The following is a 19,626-nucleotide window of genomic DNA, read 5'->3' on the forward strand; positions in this document are numbered from 1 at the left end:
AAGAATGAGAATAGTTAACTTCAGTTCAATCACAGAAGAATAACAGACTTCTTCTTTTTTTTTTTTTGTGAGATACATTTTTGTGGCAAAGATGGGCCTATTCACCGAAAAGCGACGCTACACCATTCTACTAGTACTTCAATGTCATTGCCGTATCTCATCAAAGACAAAAACAACAACAACAACAACAACGAATACAGGTAATACTCGGGATGTATTGTATAGGCGTACTCAAGTATTCAAGTCGTCATGTATCGGACCAGAGTTCCGGTTTCCAAATATGGTCAGTTTTCAGTGATGGTGAGTTATCAAAAGAAGTGAAAAGAAAACAAGCGTTCGTCTGACCGCATTACAAACAATCAACAAGCGGAGTGTGAGGGGCAGTACCGCAAGAGCCGACCGCTTCGCACACGCACAGCAGTATGCGTGACAAAATTGCGAGTGTACGAATCATCGTCTCTGGGCTGAGCTGCGGGTAGGTCTTACAATCGAGATGACAGCGATTCTATAAGAGAAAATGGACTGAACGGCGACTGTTTTGGACGTCGATATTATGCTCTTTTACAGATATCTTCGAAAACCGATTGCCCTTTTAGCGTCTATAAAAAGGTTGGCCTTGGATACCATATTGTTGTCACAAAATATCTGGGGGAAAAACACAAATAGATGCATTGTCAAACAGGAAAATTGATCATGTTCTGACGTCTGTTGCTGTCATGTTTATGGAAAGATGAGCTTTAGACGCTATACTTGGGGCTTTTCAGATGATGTAGAATTTCCATTATGCCAATGCTACTGTAATGCTGAATATTCGACTATAAAAACAACAAAAATGAAGAGAGATCGCATACCCGAAGTTTCAAATTGAAGAGTGATGACTGGATTAATAACGTCCGCTGTCATGCATTGGAATTCTAATGACAGTTGAATTAGTCATGAATGACAGAAAATATTGACCATTGACCTAAACTTTTACTTGTAACCACCCCTCCACCCCTCAACATGCACATACACGCCACCACACCACCACCACCACAAGAACAACAACAACAGCAATGCGTACAAAAGTTCCGCGACCACTCAACTGCGTAGTGTTGAGATTGGAATGAATGCATACTCAACGATGAACTTCACTTTAAATCAAAGACAGGGGCTGGACAGGATGATCAGCTATGACCCTTTAGAATATCAGTATGTTTGAAGACGCAGAAAGTACTGTGTACAGGCTCAGGGAGTCAGCCGAGAGTGTACACCTCAAATCAAGGGTGTGTTGTAAGTCAACCAAGATGGCGCTATACTTCAAAGGTATACAATTAACAATAATTCTTTCCGCAGAGCGCCGAGCGCAGCCAATCACATTTACATACGTTCTTTGGCCTGCCGCAATAGTTATTGGAGCTGCTGGAAGCGGAAGTTAACATGACGAAGGTGAAAGATTTTCGTTCTTGCTGAAGATTTTGCGTAGAATATCACAGGCCTATTATTTTTCTCTCGTTGTATCTTTTTTTTTTCCAATCGATCAATGTTACGCAGCGCCATTGTAAACTGACAGAAAGCAAACAAACAAACAAACAGGGCGACTCTTTAATAGGCTTTTCCAATAGCAAAACTAATTGAATAACTGATAAAGGCACCATAATTATTTGGGAACCAAAATTTATCCTTTAAATTGAATGGTTATAAGAATTTCATGTTATTATAGATATTTTCAGCTGTGTTAAGATGTTGGCACGCTTGACACTCCATGGCTTTTTACTATTTTCAAAATGGCGTCACATTAACATGACGACAATTTCCCAAAAAAAGGTACATACTATATCATTTTGTGAAATGACGTCACAAAATCATTGTGACATCACGTGTACTCCTTCTCGCCCGGTCCATCACTCTGTGAAATTTTAGAAGGCCTGTGAATTTCTATCAATTTGTGGCATTACAAAGCAATTCTGACATTGTGCGCTTCTTTGTATCTATATAAATGGTCAGTGTAGGATCCCTCCACAACATCGCATCCATGCACAGCATGACTAAGTCTTCTCTCTTTATGCCATATCCCTTCTTTTGTTTAAATCGTCGACACCTCTTTTATGTATTTTTTCCTTCTTTTTCTTTTTCTTTTAATTCTTCATGTACAAACTGTTGTTGTGTCCCCCCTCCCCGTCTCGCTTTTACCCGTTCCCATTCTGTTATACCCCCACCTTTTCTCAGTTTTTTCCCCTTCACCTACCTTCTTGTGCATTTCAATCTCTCTTCCATGTTACCATTTACACGTAAGAATATATCTAGACATCTGTGCATACTCAATATTTTCCTAATTGTACTTTATGTAAATCATAAAGATGCTTAAGCAATATAATATGTCCGAACTATGTACAGTCAAACCTGTCTAGCGACCACCTGCCGCATAACGATCGCTAAAAACATTTCCCTCCGAGAGAAAAAAAAAGCATGAGAATAAGTCTATAACGCTCACCTGTCTATAACGGCCACTTTTTTCGTCTCCTATGGGTGGTCGCTATAGACAGGTTTAACTGTAGGCCCTATGTTATAGTTTGAACAGTTTGATCGAAAAACGGGTTAAGCGCTATTGAAACCTTTTAAAGTAAGTGCTTCATCGGTTAGAGAAAAATAATACCTTTCCAGTGGTGCCTCACATGTTGCAAAACAAGGACTATTCTGGGAGTTAAGATTAGAAAATATATTATATTTTTATTTTATTTGTGTACGTTTGATCACAATAAGATTATGATCTCGCATCTCGATCGTTTTGCCACCCAATTCTTCATGTGTGATCTATTTTCACCTATACGAGTGGCATGCAAGTACATTCTCAAATTGTGTTTGTGTACATGGGGTGTGTCTGTGTATGTGTGTGTGTGTGTGTGTTTGTGTTTGTGTGTGTGTGTTGTGTAAGAAATACTTCAAAGATTGCTATCTATTTTCATCTAGACGGCAATTATATTCTCTTTTTGTGTGTGTGGAAGAAATAGATTGAAGAATATAATCTATATATCTGCATCTGTCAGATACGGGCGAGCAGTCAGTCAGAATAGTAAGCACCCTATAAATTATCGACGATGACGAGGACAAAGAAGGCGTGGCGCAGCATTAAAAAGAAAACTCTGTTAACCCGCAATAAACGGTAACTACCATTTATAGCAGTGACTAGTCCATAGCCAATCAAAGCCAAGATGTCACTGGTGGTTAACTTGATTGCAGATTTACAATTATTGTAGAGTCCACATACTTTAATACAACGGGGCCAACGCGGCGGGTTTTGTTTGTTTGTTTGTTTGTTTTTTAATCATTTAACTCACCACCGCAGGTGGCCAAGCCGATTTTGTCAGTGTGTGTGTCCTGCTATGTACATGGCGACAGTTGAGAGTCTGTAAGCAATTCGAGCTTATTGTCAATAATGAAGGTAGAAGGAAATGTGTGACACATTTGGAGATTAATATTATTTTGCGACTTCTTTAGTAAGACGCAAAACTTTTGAGTGAGCTACTAAGTATTACTTATGTAATAATTGCAGATTTACAATTATTGTAGAGTCCACATACTTTAATACAACGGGGCCAACGCGGCGGGTTTTGTTTGTTTGTTTGTTTGTTTTTTAATCATTTAACTCACCACCGCAGGTGGCCAAGCCGATTTTGTCAGTGTGTGTGTCCTGCTATGTACATGGCGACAGTTGAGAGTCTGTAAGCAATTCGAGCTTATTGTCAATAATGAAGGTAGAAGGAAATGTGTGACACATTTGGAGATTAATATTATTTTGCGACTTCTTTAGTAAGACGCAAAACTTTTGAGTGAGCTACTAAGTATTACTTATGTAATAAAATATAGGCTAACATGAAGCCAAGTGTAGGATCTCTGCATTATTCAGTATGCACCTGTTGCTTCAGCAGTTTCAACCCGATCTACTTTCTTTTTTTCTTTTTTTTTCTCGGTTGCGCGCACAACGTCGCGACGCCAAAAGAATTTGCGCATCGTGCGCACAATGCACCAACCCACACGCACGGCTAGGCCCCTCTTATGACCCGACCTACTTCACTTGTTGACGATATCGCGTAACTGTCTTGTGGTTATCAACCTCATCGATTAAACCAATCAAATATCATCTCCAACTGCATATTTTTTTGACGAATCCATGTTTGTTTGGGTAGGTTTATAAGAACTACTACATGTACGTGATTTCATAATTACTTTGCCATTTTGATTCTCTTTAGTCTCGGTGTTTTGTAAATTTTTCGTTTAAATTTGTACTATTACTTGACAATATTCACTTTGTTGGGAATTTGAAAGAATAATTATTTTGGCTATCAACCATCTTCTACCTACGCTGTTGGAGTTGCCTAATATAGCCTTTACGCGTTATGCATATTCAACATACATACGTACCAGTTTTTCGTAGAATATCTACAAAAACTAATGATTCGAAAATGAGTGATGATAGGCGCTCGGGCTGAAGCCCTCGCATGTCCGTCTCCATAATTATAGCGATCAGTCTAGTATCGATACAGCCCGACGCCTATCGGATAGGCTACGGGGCCTCCCGCTCGCGTGTTTTTTTTTTTTTTTTTTAGACGGCACAGATTGGGGAAACTAAAAATCTATCGGGGACCCTATCCCTAAACCTAACCCTAATCCTAATCCTAACCCTAACCATCAAACCCTAACCCTAACCCTAACCCTAACCCCAACCCTAACCCTAACCATAACCATAACCAAAAACCCTAACCCAACGTTTTTCCCATAGGTTTAACACGCGCCATGCCCCAATCTGTGCCGTCTTTAAAAAAAAAAAAAAACGCCTCCCGCTCGATCGGTTGGACGACGCGCATGCGCATAGCATATTTTTCTCTAATGGGGAAAGTTTATCTCGATTGCATGTAGGTGGACATGGTTTTTAATTCACTACATGTAGTACATATACAGTTTGGATTTTAATCCATTTTCTTTCATCTCGGTTAACCTCTTCATTTTTCGACCACATTTGCATTACACCATAATACAGTACATGTACAAGATTAAAAGCACTTGAAATTGTTTGAGAAGAGTACAATTTATGTACTAGTATTTCATGTCTTTCATGATTTTGAACTGACTGTATTGTAAGGAGCTATCAATTTCCACAAGCACATGTATCTTTGTACATAATAAACATAGATTTGTGTGTATATGCCTATGAATAGGCCTGTAATAATTACGTGCAACCACTGCATGTATATACAAGGAAAAGTAGAAATTATGCGGTGCGTAATATATGTCCCCGCCGGAAGTAGCATTTTGTAGCAAATGTACAATACAGGACAAAAATCAAGGTCAAAGGTTAAATAAGTCAAAGGTCAAAATTCTGTGTAGAAGTTCTGAAGCCCTCACCTGGTGCCACCACATACAGCAAACGGAATTGAAATCGGGTTAGAAATGGCGAAGGAGTAGCATTTTGTAGCAAAATGTACAATACAGGTCAAAAATCAAGGTCAAAGGTCAAAATTCTATGTAGAAGTTTTGAAGCCCTCACCTAGTGCCATCACATAAAGCAAACGGAATCGAAATCGGGTTAGAAATGGCGAAGGAGTAGCATTTTGTAGCAAAATGTACAATACAGGTCAAAAATCAAGGTCAAAGGTCAAAGAAGTCAAAGGTCAAAATTCTGTGTAGAAGTTTTGAAGCCCTCACCTAGTGCCATCACATAAAGCAAACAGAATTGAAATCGGGTTAGAAATGGCGAAGGAGTAGCATTTTGTAGCAAAATGTACAATACAGGTCAAAAATCAAGGTCAAAGGTCAAAGAAGTCAAAGATCAAAATTCTGTGTAGAAGTTTTGAAGCCCTCACCTAGTGCCATCACATAAAGCAAACAGAATTGAAATCGGGTTAGAAATGGCGAAGGAGTAGCATTGTGTAGCAAAATGTACAATACAGGTCAAAAATCAAGGTCAAAGGTCAAAGAAGTCAAAGGTCAAAATTCTGTGTAGAAGTTTTGAAGCCCTCACCTAGTGCCATCATATAAAGCAAACGGAATCGAAATCGGGTTAGAAATGGGGAAGGAGTAGCATTTTGTAGCAAAATGTACAATATAGGTCAAAGGTCAAGGTCAAAGGTCACGGTTGAAATTCGGTGTAGAAGTTTCAAGCTCCCATGTAGTGCTATCATATAAAGCAAACAGAATCAAAATTGGATCATAAATGACAGAAAAGTAGCAAATTGAAGATTTTGATCACACACGGACGCACACACGGACACACGGACGGACGGACGGACACACGGACACACACACGTACGGAGCCTGTTTCATAGTCCCCTGCTCGAACTCGTTCGGCGGGGACAATGATCGTTTGTATATATTGTTTGTATTATATGTACGTACACAATGTATGTCATTGTTTGTCTGCACATGTCCACGTCTTAAAATGTGTATTCTTGAAATGGTATGCATTTGACTGCATTTTACACACACACACACACACACACACACACACACATACACACACACACACACACACACACACACACACATAAATATAGTCCACTCCGGAGAGAGCTGTAGTGAGAGAGAGAGAGAGAGAGAGAGTTAATGTAGCAGGAATACTTCGGAAAAGAAAGGGTAATACCAAGCACAGATTTTGGCTGTTTATATTCAAACTCTTATTATTCAAAATATGATATAAAACAATATTTACATTGTGTAGTACTTTCACATTTCTAAGAAAAGTACAGAAACACAATATTCTGAATGAATCAGAACTGCTACTCTCCTATATTATATACAATATTCATTTGCATTGTGTGATAATTTAGAGTTGTTATATATTATTTGGATTTCTTTTTTTCAGGAAGTAATGCAACTGTGTGGCAATATTGGTTACCACAGTAACAGACACCCTGCCTATATCAAAATCTTGTGTCAACCTCTACATTCCAAGTAATATGAATAGTTTTCTCACAAAAAGACTAACTTACTTTTTTTTTTTAAAATTACTCTTCCATATTAAAAATGGTAAAATGGGACCAGATGGTGATTTCTTAAAATTTGGTACTGACTCACACACCAGTGTATGTGCCTATTCACACATATGCGTCTATGGTGGAAACCGAGGACCTGTTTTACCCACAAGAATTTTACCACATAACCGAGGACCTGTGTGTAAGTAGGACTCTTGTCAACAAAGGACTCATTCGTATATTACCATCCAAAAGATGACTTATTACAATACAATCGAGGACCTATTAACCCGTTCCTTGCGGGAACCTGGCTTACCAGGTTCCTGTGGGAGCAACTGATATACGGGAACCTGGTTTACCAGGTTCCCAAAATGACGATAAGGGTGAATGCTTCAGTGGCCTAAATTCATGTTTCTTTGTGTTAAAAAGCTCAGAAAAGTGGGTTTGATAAAAAGATCAGAGTTTATTCTATCATGATTTGTTCTCCTACTGATAACAAAAGGAGTTTTACAGTATTATGTACCTTTTCCTGATTTAGTTTTTTGCTTGTTCTGCTGTAAACTCGTACGAACATGTACATAATGATCAAGGCTGAGATCAGTTAGAAATGCGGGTTCGCTGACCCCAGTCACCTCATTCAGGTACCTGGTTTTGTGTAGAACAAAAGATTCTAAGAGCTCATCAGCGCACGCTCTATTCATACCTCGCACCCGATTGATATTTCCATTGTTCACGGGCACATGTAGTTGACTGTAGAAAGGGGGACAAAATGAACCGCTTGACTGCCTTCACACAGCTGGATTACCAACCTGTGTGCCTCTCTGTCGACGGGCGAAAAGAATCTCGTTTTGGGGCATTAAAGGCACTCAGAGAATTGCGGAAGGAACGGGTTAACATGTACCCCTACATGCAAAAGCAGACCGTTTGGAATGGTCTGCGAAGCGAGGACATCCTCGGTTCTCTGCATGTCCTCAGTTTCAATGTAAAGATCGTGTGTGTGTCCTCATTTTCCATCAGGGTAAGTGCACACATACAAACACACACACACATCTAGATGGAATGTAGAGGCTGGTTCTTGGCACTGGATGGGGTGAGTGACACAAAATGCACCAGTGCAAATTTTGATCTCTCATCTGCCTTTCAGAATACATTGCAGAATCTTCTTCCCTAAATAAACTGGTACACACTGACAGATACCAACAAAACCAAAGATAACTTCTGGTATCTTGAAACTGTAACTACACACACAATACTGCTTTCTATGTTTATGTAACAGAAAAAAAAATTAAAGCTCATAGACAACCATTCTGCACATGAAAGCAAGGTGACATGGTAAAAATTAGATGTTGCTAATTTCAGCTTATGAGGGCACCGGTGGAAACAGAAAAAAAAACAACCCAGTATTTTCCACACGAGTATAGAGTACAGGTAGCAAAGTGATGATGTTAGTCTTTTGTTGTAGCTTGTGTTGGAACCAGGTGGAAGCATGGTTAGCAACAATAAAGGTGAGGTTGTTTAGAACCAATTTCCATGGCAATGAATGGCAATGACATCACACTTTAGTTCTCTATAAATAGAACCAGCACATGGATTTACAGGGCCAAAGAATAAGAAATTCTGGAATACATTGTAGTATTCTAATTTGGTAACATCTCACATAATTCAGAAAAAAAAAATAAAAGAGAGCCTTATCCATCATGACCCACACACATGCATGCTGTTACCTAAAATTAAACTTTCCTTCAGTAAAAAAGAAAAAGAAAAGAAAAAAAAGCATTGACAATCCTATGAACTATTCAGCAGTTAGGGATGCAACTTTTCACATTGATAGGACACAGGAAGGATATACAGTAATGAAATAGAAATGGAATGATTCAAAAATAACTCCTTGAAAAAAAGAGGGATAAAACTTTGTGCATGTTAGCCTACATAACCCATCACTGCAAGTGCACCTATGCCTTCAACTCTCAATTGTGAACACTGCAACACATAGAAAAGAGGGAACACATAAATAGAGTTATGTATGTTCAGTGACCATACAAAAGGAAGCATACAACAGGGATATCGGGGGGGGGGGGGGGGGGGCACAAATACCAGACATGTAACCCAGATTTTCTTTCTTTTTTTGTTTTTCTTACAGTCCACTCCCGTTATAACAAACACAATTATAACGAAATTCCGGTTACACAAAAGTAAAAAATCAGGCCGCAACATTATCAACTCTATGTATTTTCATTATTTATTTGTTCGGTTATTATGAAATTTTGATGTAATGAAAGAAAACTGCCGGTCCCGAGGACCTTGTTATAACGGGAGTCCACTGTACTTATGTTACATAATGAAGACCTTGCAAGGCAGTGCAAAATGGGCATGGCAACACTGAAGACTTGCTATAAAAACAATTTTGCAACACATCAAAGCCATCGCAGTGACAATTCTGTAGCTTTTGATGTTTCGGATACAATGTAGCTGCTGCCATGGTAGCTACGTGTACGGTTGTGGGTAGTCATCCCAAAAGTTTGTCGTGGCATACATGTGTTATCACATTCATCAATCCCTATACGTTACATTTCGGAGACAACGCCTGACTAGCATCTATCGAAAACTGAGAAACCATCGCGCTTTATATTGTACATAACATCTGAACTAGTTTCAAGTGATATGCAAAGAGTGAGCATGCTTAGGCAAATCACGTCAAACCATACTTTGAACAGAAATGAGTAGACACAAGACCACATAATGATGATTCTTCATCTAGACTCCTAGACCTAATTTCATACACAAACCAGAAATTTAAATCACTTCCATGGCTTAACCTTAGTCAATGGACTAGAACAGGCACAAAATAGGCATGAATTTCACACATTCAAGTCAGAGCATTTTCACTATTGGATTTCTGCTGGTGTACAAGATCTTTCACAAACATTTTTAAATGCAAACAAAAGGTACATACAATGTAGTTTGAAGAAAAATTCTAAATTTCTTCTGAGAATTCTAACCTCTATGATGTCGTATATCTTGCGTCTCACTTAGATGTAAAACAAAAAGAACAAACGCTGCATGCAAGTTGTATGGGTGATATTCATACTTAGGTGTACAAACTTGTCTTTCTTGTGATGAAACATTATGTTCTTGACAAATGAAGAGGTTCCACTGGGAGAAATGTGGAATAACAATATTTTTACAAAGGTAAAAGTGGATATCATCCTCCTTGTTCCTGAGAAACTGGTAAAGGCATGGTGAACATGGTGGCACTTGCTTTCATTTGACTGTCATCCAGGACAAATGTGGAGTAGTCTGGAAAAATACATACTGGTGAAAACTGAACAGGGCTAGTTTTCTTGTTTTCTTAAATGTTTTAAAACCACAGCATTGTAAATAGACTATTAGAAAAGGCAGATAATAGGCTGTTCTACTATGAAGTCATTTTTTTTTTCTTTTAACAGTGAAAGAGTGATATTGAGCAGGTTTCCACAAGTCATTATCAATGAACTCTTGTTCTGATTGAAATAATTGCAACTTACAATGTACCTGTGGGACCCTCATGCAGTGTGCTCTCGTTATAACAAATGTGGTTATAAAGAAATTTCCTTACAATATAATAAAAACAAAAGTCCCAAATTATTATCTATCATCTATAAATAATCCTTACATACTTTAACTGTGAAGTTATAATGAAATTTTGATATAACCCAAGAATACTGCCAGTCCTGAGGACTTTGTTATAATGGGAGTCACCTGTATTGGTAACACTGATATTGTTACACTGTCAGTTAAATATTGATGGGGTGTTATACAATGTGCGAGAGAGGTGACAAACTAAACACACAAATCGAAAAGATATTAAACAAAACAACAAGAATATTTTGAAAAGTGTGATGCAGTGTTAATCTAACATCTTTGTATAGGGACACAATTCAACACAAATAAAACACATTTATATCACAGGGGAAAAAAAAAATCTTATATTAACACAGACATTCAATATGGGGGGGGGGGGAAATAGTTTACCATATGACTGTGCGCAAAATCCCCTTGAGATACCCCCCCCCCCAAAAAAAAAAAAAAAAAAAAAAAGGAGTAAAAAGGAGAAAAAATAAAAGGGGCATGCCCAATTAAACAAAACAAAACAAAACAATTACCTTGTCATTTAAGTCATTTGTGTGAAAACAACTGGTACTCTTACCACCTCTCTTTCACTGCATGGAGCAAATTCACAATTTCTGATGTTGGCAAAGACAGATGACCAAATATGCTACCGATAGAATACAAAATGGAGATCTTGATTTGAAGAGAAAGACAAAAGGAGGAAAGGGGACTGAATATAAAAAGAAAAAGAAAGAGGAGGCCTGTGAAACTAAGAAATGCCTATCTTGTTGCAGATGTCACACAGTCATTTGTATCATGTCAAGGGGAGCAGGGTATTTGAGTTTGGGTTCAAAATTTGGAAGAGTGATGGAAACATAAATACAACATGTGGGCAAGAGTATTGCACTGCACCTTTTGGCCATAGAAAAGTAGAAAATCTTTATTTACAAATTGTCTCACAAGAAACATAATGCAGCCATTTACGAGAAATACATTCTGGGAATTTTTTTGATGCATTATGAAAATGTTTTGAGGGTGAAATGTCAATGTGGTAAGCCAAAACACTTAAAATATTCAATGTACTTGGATACGTGCATGATCTTCTTGGGAATGTGCTTGCCAGGTTGACAGTCCAGAATTCATCAAGTCAGTGAGTTTGGGATTGAGCCTCACTCTGATATTCATCCTATATAAATATGGTCACAAAGCTTGACAATTTTAAAGATATGCATTTACCCTTGGGTTGATGCACGATCCCTGATAAGCAAGCGAGGCCAATGAAAGGGAATCATTTTTCCTAGGCATTTTTCCGTAAGATTTTGGAACATTATTAGGGATCTCTTTAACTGGATTGACAGCCCTCCACACATCAGTCTATTGGTCGTTATCGTGACTTCCTGTAGATGGCCTCACACTTCTTTGCCACGGACTTGAGGTTAAGGTCGCAGAGGGCGCCATACAGCATCCCGCGGTAGCAGCGGTCGGGGCACTTCTCGCGCCACTGCAGGAGCATCTGGGTGGCCTGCTCCTCCGGGTTGGACGGGTTGGAGTCCCGGATAGACTTGATGTCCGTCTCCAGGGTCTCGTCATCGCGGATGTAGCGCGCCACCTTAACCCAGTTGTTCTGGATGAGGGAGGCGATGTGGTACAGCTGCGTCTGGGTGATCTCCTGCTGGTTAGCCTTCAGCAGGCTCTCTGGGTCACTGGCAACTGGCATGGCCTGGAACCACCATGGGGTGGGGTGATCAGGATGATAAAAGTTCACATTTAGTAGCAGGAAATAAACATGGCAATGCAAATGACAGATACAACACTATAAATGATGACAATGATAATTTTAAATGAGATCATGATAATAATAACACTGATGATGAGAAGAAGAATATGAAACACAAGGACCCATTTATCTAGCAATTATTACAGTTGGTAAAATCCAAACTTTTTGACTTGCACTAAGAACTTTACTACAGAGACACAAATTCTCAATTTCAGTACTGCCAACATATGCAGAGTAAAATACCTATCTCTCCAAATGACTCAGTATGCAAATAACCACAACTGTAGCTTTTCACAACAGTTATTACAATATTTTTTCTCCCAATCTGTTGGTTTATAGCTCAACTGCTTGTTTCACGGCCTTTGAGTTATCATCACAACAGACGCTCATTCCGGAAATTCAGTTATTCCTAATTCTTTCAAGACAAGCACCTCTAAAAGAGTACATGCTATACATTAACATGCAGACAGGTTGCCCACAGTAAGGACAAAGTTGATACAGGTGTACTCCGGAGTACAGTGTACTTCATCTGTTACTTACCTGCTGTGCAGTGTTTGGTATGGCACCATACTGGACGGAAGAGTGCGGAGTATTATACAGGACACTACTAGATGCAGGCAGTCCCGATGGACCTGCACCATACGGGTTGTGACTGGGGAGGCCCGACATCCCCGGGCCCGGGGTGAAGACTGGGATGTTCCCCCGGCTTTGGGTCAGGTGTACCCCGGAGAGTCCAGTGTTGGAAATGTGCGGGGGCGAGTATCTGGAAGAGGTGGGGAGGCTACAGAAGGCGCCAACGTTAGGGGTGCGGGGCGGGGACTGGTCCTGGCGGAAGTGGGGAGGGAGCCCATGGTGGTGCACGGTGTCTTCACTACCTCCTGATGATTCCGATGTGGTTGGAGACAGGCGAATGCGCTTAGCGACGTTGGGTGTGGTAGGAGAGGGACCTGCCTCACATGTCACACAAAGGCGTTTGCGCTTGCCGCTCTGCAGACCACTGGGACCAGCTAAAATATAAGTTCAGATAATTAACAGAATAATTCACAAAAGTACATCCATGGTGGGGGCATCTCATAATTTTGGTAACATGGATTAACATGACAACATAAGAGGATACATTATCTTCTTAACTGGATAACAGGGAATCTACAAGCTTTATACATACGTAGCTTCATGTAGAACTGAATTGACACATAAAATTTGTGAGACTTTATGACTACTGTAAAAGTGGAAATTTTCGTGTTGTGGAAATTTTGGTACATTTCATGCAACCAAAAGCTAGCACAAAAATAAAAGCACGTGAATATCATTGCAGGCAATATGTTCCTGTAATTGATGTCCCACTTCCACAGAATTTAACGTGAAAAAATCATCTAACCTGGCCTAGCACATAAAATTGCTCACAAGAAAATATCTTTCACAGTAACTGGAAATACAAATATGAAATATAAATTTTACGGTAAATTGCCATGGCATTTTCTCCCGGTGTATGCATCAACTTCCTAACAGATTAATTCCTAATTCACTAGATTATCTTAACAAACTATCTTACGCTGATTTTCATCATCTTCTGGCAAGCTCCGTGGAGATGATGATCCTGACTGGGAGGGGGATCCTCTTCCTCCTGCCCCTGAGCCAAACCAGTTCTTCCACGACAGCATCTGCATCAAGCCCTGGCCTTCACCGCTGCCACTGGGCGCGGAAGGATCCTCCGGTGGATCGTCACTGATGCGCAGCTTGCGCCCGACTGCGTTCAGTTGGTGGAGGAACTCGTCGTACTCCCCGCCCTGCCGCCGGTACATGACAACAATTTCGGCAAAGGGGTCTGCTGCCCTCCCCAGCTTGGTGCGGATGTCCTGGAGGTTGAAGCCCAAGGCCCGGGCAAACATCTTCCAGTTATCGCTGTTGGTGATGCCATGTAAGTCTGCAAGTAAAGATGGGTTGAAGTCGCGTATAAAGGCCGATCCGGTTTTGTTTATAGGAGAAGATCTTGCTCACATGAAACAAGGAGGAATAAGTACTGTGGCATATCAGGAGAGCTGCAACTATTATGAAAAAAAAAAATGTCTGAATTTCTTGTCAAATTTTCAGAAACCCTCATGTTATACAAATTATATATACAATGTATATATATATATATATATATATATTTATATAAACATGTTGCGAATTCATGTATTGGCTCCAATATAACGAAGAATCAAGAAATAAACTAGCAATGCATTATTTCGCCAATAAGAATGAGTTTATTGAGCAACTCAAATTTTCGGTGGCCTCCACCTTCTTCAGGAGTCTCGACGGGGAATGTCAATACCAAAACATAAATTGAACATGAAGAGCGCGCACTCATATACACAGAATTGGTTGCTATGAGAGTGCGTACCCTTTACAATGATGTTGCCATGTAGACGCAATGTAGTCAAGGTACCCCACGCATAAGGAGGAGGACATTGACATGTTTATTACGTAACAATGGTGTTCATAATATATCATCTGCATTTTAGAAATAAACTATGTGTGGAGGTGAACTCCACAAATCACATACAAGTATAACCATACAGACAAAAGTGTTTTTACATCAGTCTTTTTTTCTTTGCATGGGCAAAAACAATTAGGCAGGACAAAATAGCATCACATACATGTATCACAAAACTTAGAACAGTAGAGATTGTTGAATGTGGACCACATAGCAACATCCTTTCAACTTGTTGTGATATGTGTGGTAACCAGGGGCCCGTTGCAAAAAGTTACAATTATGGTAACTTTGCCATCCAATGGTAACTTCCATGGAATCCTTGATTTTGATTGGCTGTTGAGTATTGTTACCATGGTAGTTACCATTGGATGGCAAAGTTACCATAATTGTAACTTTTATGCAATGGGCCCCAGGATTCTATCTGAACAAAATGCAATCAAAATAAATGCTGGAGTAGCTTTCTACCTGCGAGTTCCTTCAGTGACGCGGCCGTCCATGGATCCTCAGGAGTATCATCAACCTCGTCACTCTTCTACAAAATAAAAGTGATATAAGGTCATGCAGTTTAATAGCTCATCAGGTCTTGGGGTAACTTTGCTGGAGAAAGAATCACCTTGTCATCATTCCATAAGCCGGTTCATTTTTAGCTCATGTGCACACTTACCTAATGATCTTTCTTCTTTTTTTTCTCAGTAGGTTTGGCATTTCACTTGTTTTCGAAGTCAAAGCGACATAATGCATCAAGCTTACCCAGCGTAACAATTTATGCAATTCATGTTCACAGAAAGAATGAATTTGCATATTAAAACCAGGTGACCAGACTGATTCATTAATTAATGCTTGGGGAAGCCTCCACTTCGTTATTTTGCATTGAGTGTATTGACAACTTTTCCTTTTATGATTGCCGAGTACTATGTAGACTTTAGCTAACTTGAGAAAGATTCAGGAACTTTATCTTCTAAAATGTGCTGCCGATTTAAGAATTTGATATGCAGTTAGCAATTGAGAGGCTTATGAATATTCTGTAACAGAAACAAACATAATAGCCTATGATACATTTGTACGTATGAACAAAAAAGGACTCAAAGAACACATAACTATTTCTCATCAAACATTAGCAATGAATAAAAAAAAATAACAACTGATAAGATTCAGCATCAACTCACAACTGCAGGTTATGGGACGTGAAGAGTTACAAATGGGAATATCTCTCTCTTCAGTGGACAGTGTGTCTTGCTTGAATGAGAGTACATTTTGTAACTATCATGGGCTCATCCCACTGAAGAAACCCACATTTTAAGTTTGTAACTTTAGAAACTCGGCAAAAGTGTTTTGAAAGCAAGAAAATTCTCAGTTTGCATGCAGCTTTCACCTACTTGAGATGCCAGAGTCGAGACCTACAAAACCACAGGTAAGTCAGTTGACTGCGGCTCAAAAGCTAGGTATGGCTTTCATGGTGGCCCGCATTCAGACCCCTGCACAAACTCATCATTGAATTTTCTTTACCATTAATTGTCATAAACCTTCAGGAAATACCCCTTAAAAAGTCTCATCAATCCACAAACAAAAGAAGGTACATTTCAAGAATTACCTATCGTATTAACACACAAAAAAAGAGAGAAAAAGTCAACTGACTTAATGTATGGAGATTAACGCTGAAGTCACACCACACCTGTGAAGGCATTTGCACATCAATATCTCTACTGTATGGAAAGACAAAATAGGACATAGTACTGCACATCTGATCCACCGTAGTATTTTCTCCCCGTGTAGGGAAATGAAGGGCATGCATCTGACAGCAGATTTGATCATGTTTTTCCAGATTGAGAAATATAAAGTTTACGTCATGACTATATTACAATACACACACTTTTGCGCATAAAATTTTGGCAGCATTTGTTGTCAGAGGTAGGAGATCAAAATAACCAAGTTTCATGTGACCGCAAAATGAACTGACTGTGAAGTACAATCCATACCTATTTATCAATAGTTTCCATTCTGTATGTTTTGGCTATACCTCAGAAAAGGGGAATTTCATTATTATGTTACATAGTGACTGGATCATGAATGGGGCATAGTTCTTAAGTACCTTGATAAGGTTGAATTCAAAGAGGCGTTCCTCTGTGCCATCAGCTCTCCTCCTCTTGACAAACACTTTACCAAAGATCTCACTGACTCTCGGTTTGCTATTTCCCCTGAAGCGCAGGGCAAACTGCATCTCAAACTCCCGGCCGTTGTAGTTGGCTTCCTCTTTCTCCAGACTCGGATCCTCACTGGCCTGAGTGTCTGCTTCAAAGTACTCTGAGCGGCCAAGCTTCACTATGATGTCACCACCTATACAAGACCAATATATTTCACTTGCTAATGTGATGTATGATACATGCTATAACATTTTCTGTTGACAAAAAAAAAAAAAGTTCAACCAGTTTTACATAAGTGGAAAAAAGATTGCTCAAGAAAGTGTTGTTCCTCAAGTTACCATTCATATTGTAAGTGCACACCCATTTTATAGAATTCCAGTTTACAACAAAGTAAAAATTCAGGCCTCAACATTACCTGCTATACATCTTAATTGTTTATTTCTTCAGTTATTAAAAAAAAAAATCATATAATGAAAGGAAACTGCCGATGCCAAGGACTTCATTAACAAAAGTCAACTGTAACAATGTGTTAGAAAGAGAAATGAATAAAAAAAAACATTAATCTAAATTGAGAAACAGTTGACCACAGTGCTGTTGACATTGCATAACCAGCCAAAACTATGACAAATTTTGACAATAGGCATACCTGGAAGGATAGACACAGGTTTGAGGCTCCCTCCCACATTCTTGGCATAATTCCCTACATCCTGCATGGAGTTGTCGTCACTGCGGTGACAGATGACCACCAGGCCAAACTTGTCCGTGTCTGGATTCTCCAGCATCCACGCCTGGCACTTCATGCTGACTGCGCCCCCAGAGTAGAAGCCCATCGCCATGCCTGTGTTGTTCAGCTTCTGCTTGATGCCGTTCCAGAGGGTTGTGAACCAGGAGAAATGTTCCACGGGAATGGAGACCACGCAGTCGTTGTACTCATCCTCCACAATTTCGTAATCAACATCCAGCTTCTCCCACAAAACAGGCTCACCTTCTGCGGTGGGGCTGTGCCAAACTGTGAGCTGGGCCTCTATTCCAAACTGCTGGACTATCCTGTTGTAGTGTGGAACAGGCAGGTGGATCATCACCTTGCTGTCAATCTGCCCCTTAAAGAAGTAGCCATGAGGGCTGAGCACCACCACCGGTGAGGCCAAGGCATCACTTGGATGTATATTGGTCCTCATATCTGGTGAGAGCTCGGAACAAAGGACTTTGATGGAGGCATCAACGTCTTCTGTCAGGGACCCAACCGGAAAATCAACAGCTACACCAGGCACTTGCTCAACCACCAGTTTACCACCAACATCCCACTTGATAGTTCTTGAGACAACTGGTGCAGATGAGTCAAGCACAACAGTAAAAAGAGAGAAATGCTGTGTTCTAATGAGCACATGTTCCCGGAAAGTACTGAAGTCGCATGACGGAATCTCCACCCAGTTTGGCGGCTCCAGGTCATCTGTGTCACTGGTGAAGCATCGAATCCTTGACACGCCTATGTCCACATGGAGTGGTAATCTGATGATTGCTGGACTGTCTTTGTAGAAGGCAGCCCCATGGGGGCCAAGGAATACTACAGGCCCTGCCTGCATCACATGATCTTCAAGCTCGGGCACATACTGTAACCCTTCTTCAAACTCAATGAAGAACTCGCTCCGCAAGATGTTTGATTTGTTATGTTCAGGAATTAGTACTGCTGCAAGGCCACATTTTAGAAATCTAGCCCTATTTGGCAGGATGAAATCAACACACTCGTCATCGTCAAAGTCAACTTCTGGAATAAGTGGCTGATGGCAGTGGTCGCATCTACCCTCTTCATCACTTGAGTTGGGGGTGACATCGCCTGCATCACTTCCTTGGTCTCCGCAGCAACTGTTGACATCATTCCTGTCATCTTGAATGCCACTTCCTAGCTGAGATCCAGTACAGGAACCATAATCACTGGTCGAAACAAGTCCGTCTGACTCCAGACGCTGGAGCGGTTTGTGCACTGCAGCACTGTTCCTGACAGTTCTGAATGCACTAGTCTGACAGTCACCAGCACCTGTAGTAGCAGATGGTGCTTTCAATTTTGACTCTCTCTGTACATGCTTGAGCTGGAGATGTTGAAGCTCTTCCTGAAGGGATGAATACTGTGTATTTACAACATCCTCACAGACCTGCTGCGGCACACTAATGTTGAGTCCAAAATAAGAACGGATTGCCTGCAATCCGTTTATATACACATCTTGAGGTACATTGAGTATCGCGTTTCGTGTCACATGAAACCTTTTTAATCTTGGCAAGCCAAAGGAACTTGCTCGAAGTCTGGTGATACAGTTTCCAGAAAAATTCAGTCGCTCAAGATATTGCAAGCTATCCAGGCAGGAGGGAATATCCGTGAGCCTGTTGTGAGAACAGTCCAGGTCTTTCAGGCGACACAGCCTGTCCAATTCCCGAGGTAATGCGGACAGGGCATTCCGGGATGCCCTCAGCACCTCCAGTTGGCAGAGCTGACCGATGCATGATGGCAGGCAGGTCAGCTGGTTGTGGCTGATGTCCAGCGAGGTCAGGCAGTGCACCAGTGTGCCACAGCAGGCAGAGTCTGGGATCTGTGCGAGAGAGAGTCCTCGGAGGTCAAGGTCCTGTGCGCGACGATCTTTGGCCTTGCTGATCAGTCGGTCCTCGGCTGCTACAGCATGTAGAGCCTTTAACCGTTGCATTGGG

At 40.4% G+C, this 19,626-nt stretch overlaps 1 protein-coding gene across 1 annotated transcript; it reads right to left on the reverse strand.

Annotated features, from left to right (window-relative positions):
* Positions 1-11,919: 11,919 nt before the first annotated feature.
* LOC140231899 (uncharacterized) lies at positions 11,920-19,626 on the reverse strand. The gene is made up of 6 exons (XM_072312051.1): positions 17,576-19,626; positions 16,878-17,122; positions 15,254-15,320; positions 13,865-14,236; positions 12,853-13,319; positions 11,920-12,255 (listed from the first exon to the last, which is right to left on the reverse strand). The coding sequence occupies exons 1-6, from the start codon at positions 19,620-19,622 to the stop codon at positions 11,920-11,922; spliced, it is 3,534 nt and encodes a 1,177-aa protein (XP_072168152.1). The 5' UTR covers positions 19,623-19,626.

Source organism: Diadema setosum, chromosome 8, assembly GCF_964275005.1.
Source record: "Diadema setosum chromosome 8, eeDiaSeto1, whole genome shotgun sequence".
Taxonomy (NCBI): Eukaryota; Metazoa; Echinodermata; class Echinoidea; order Diadematoida; family Diadematidae; genus Diadema; species Diadema setosum.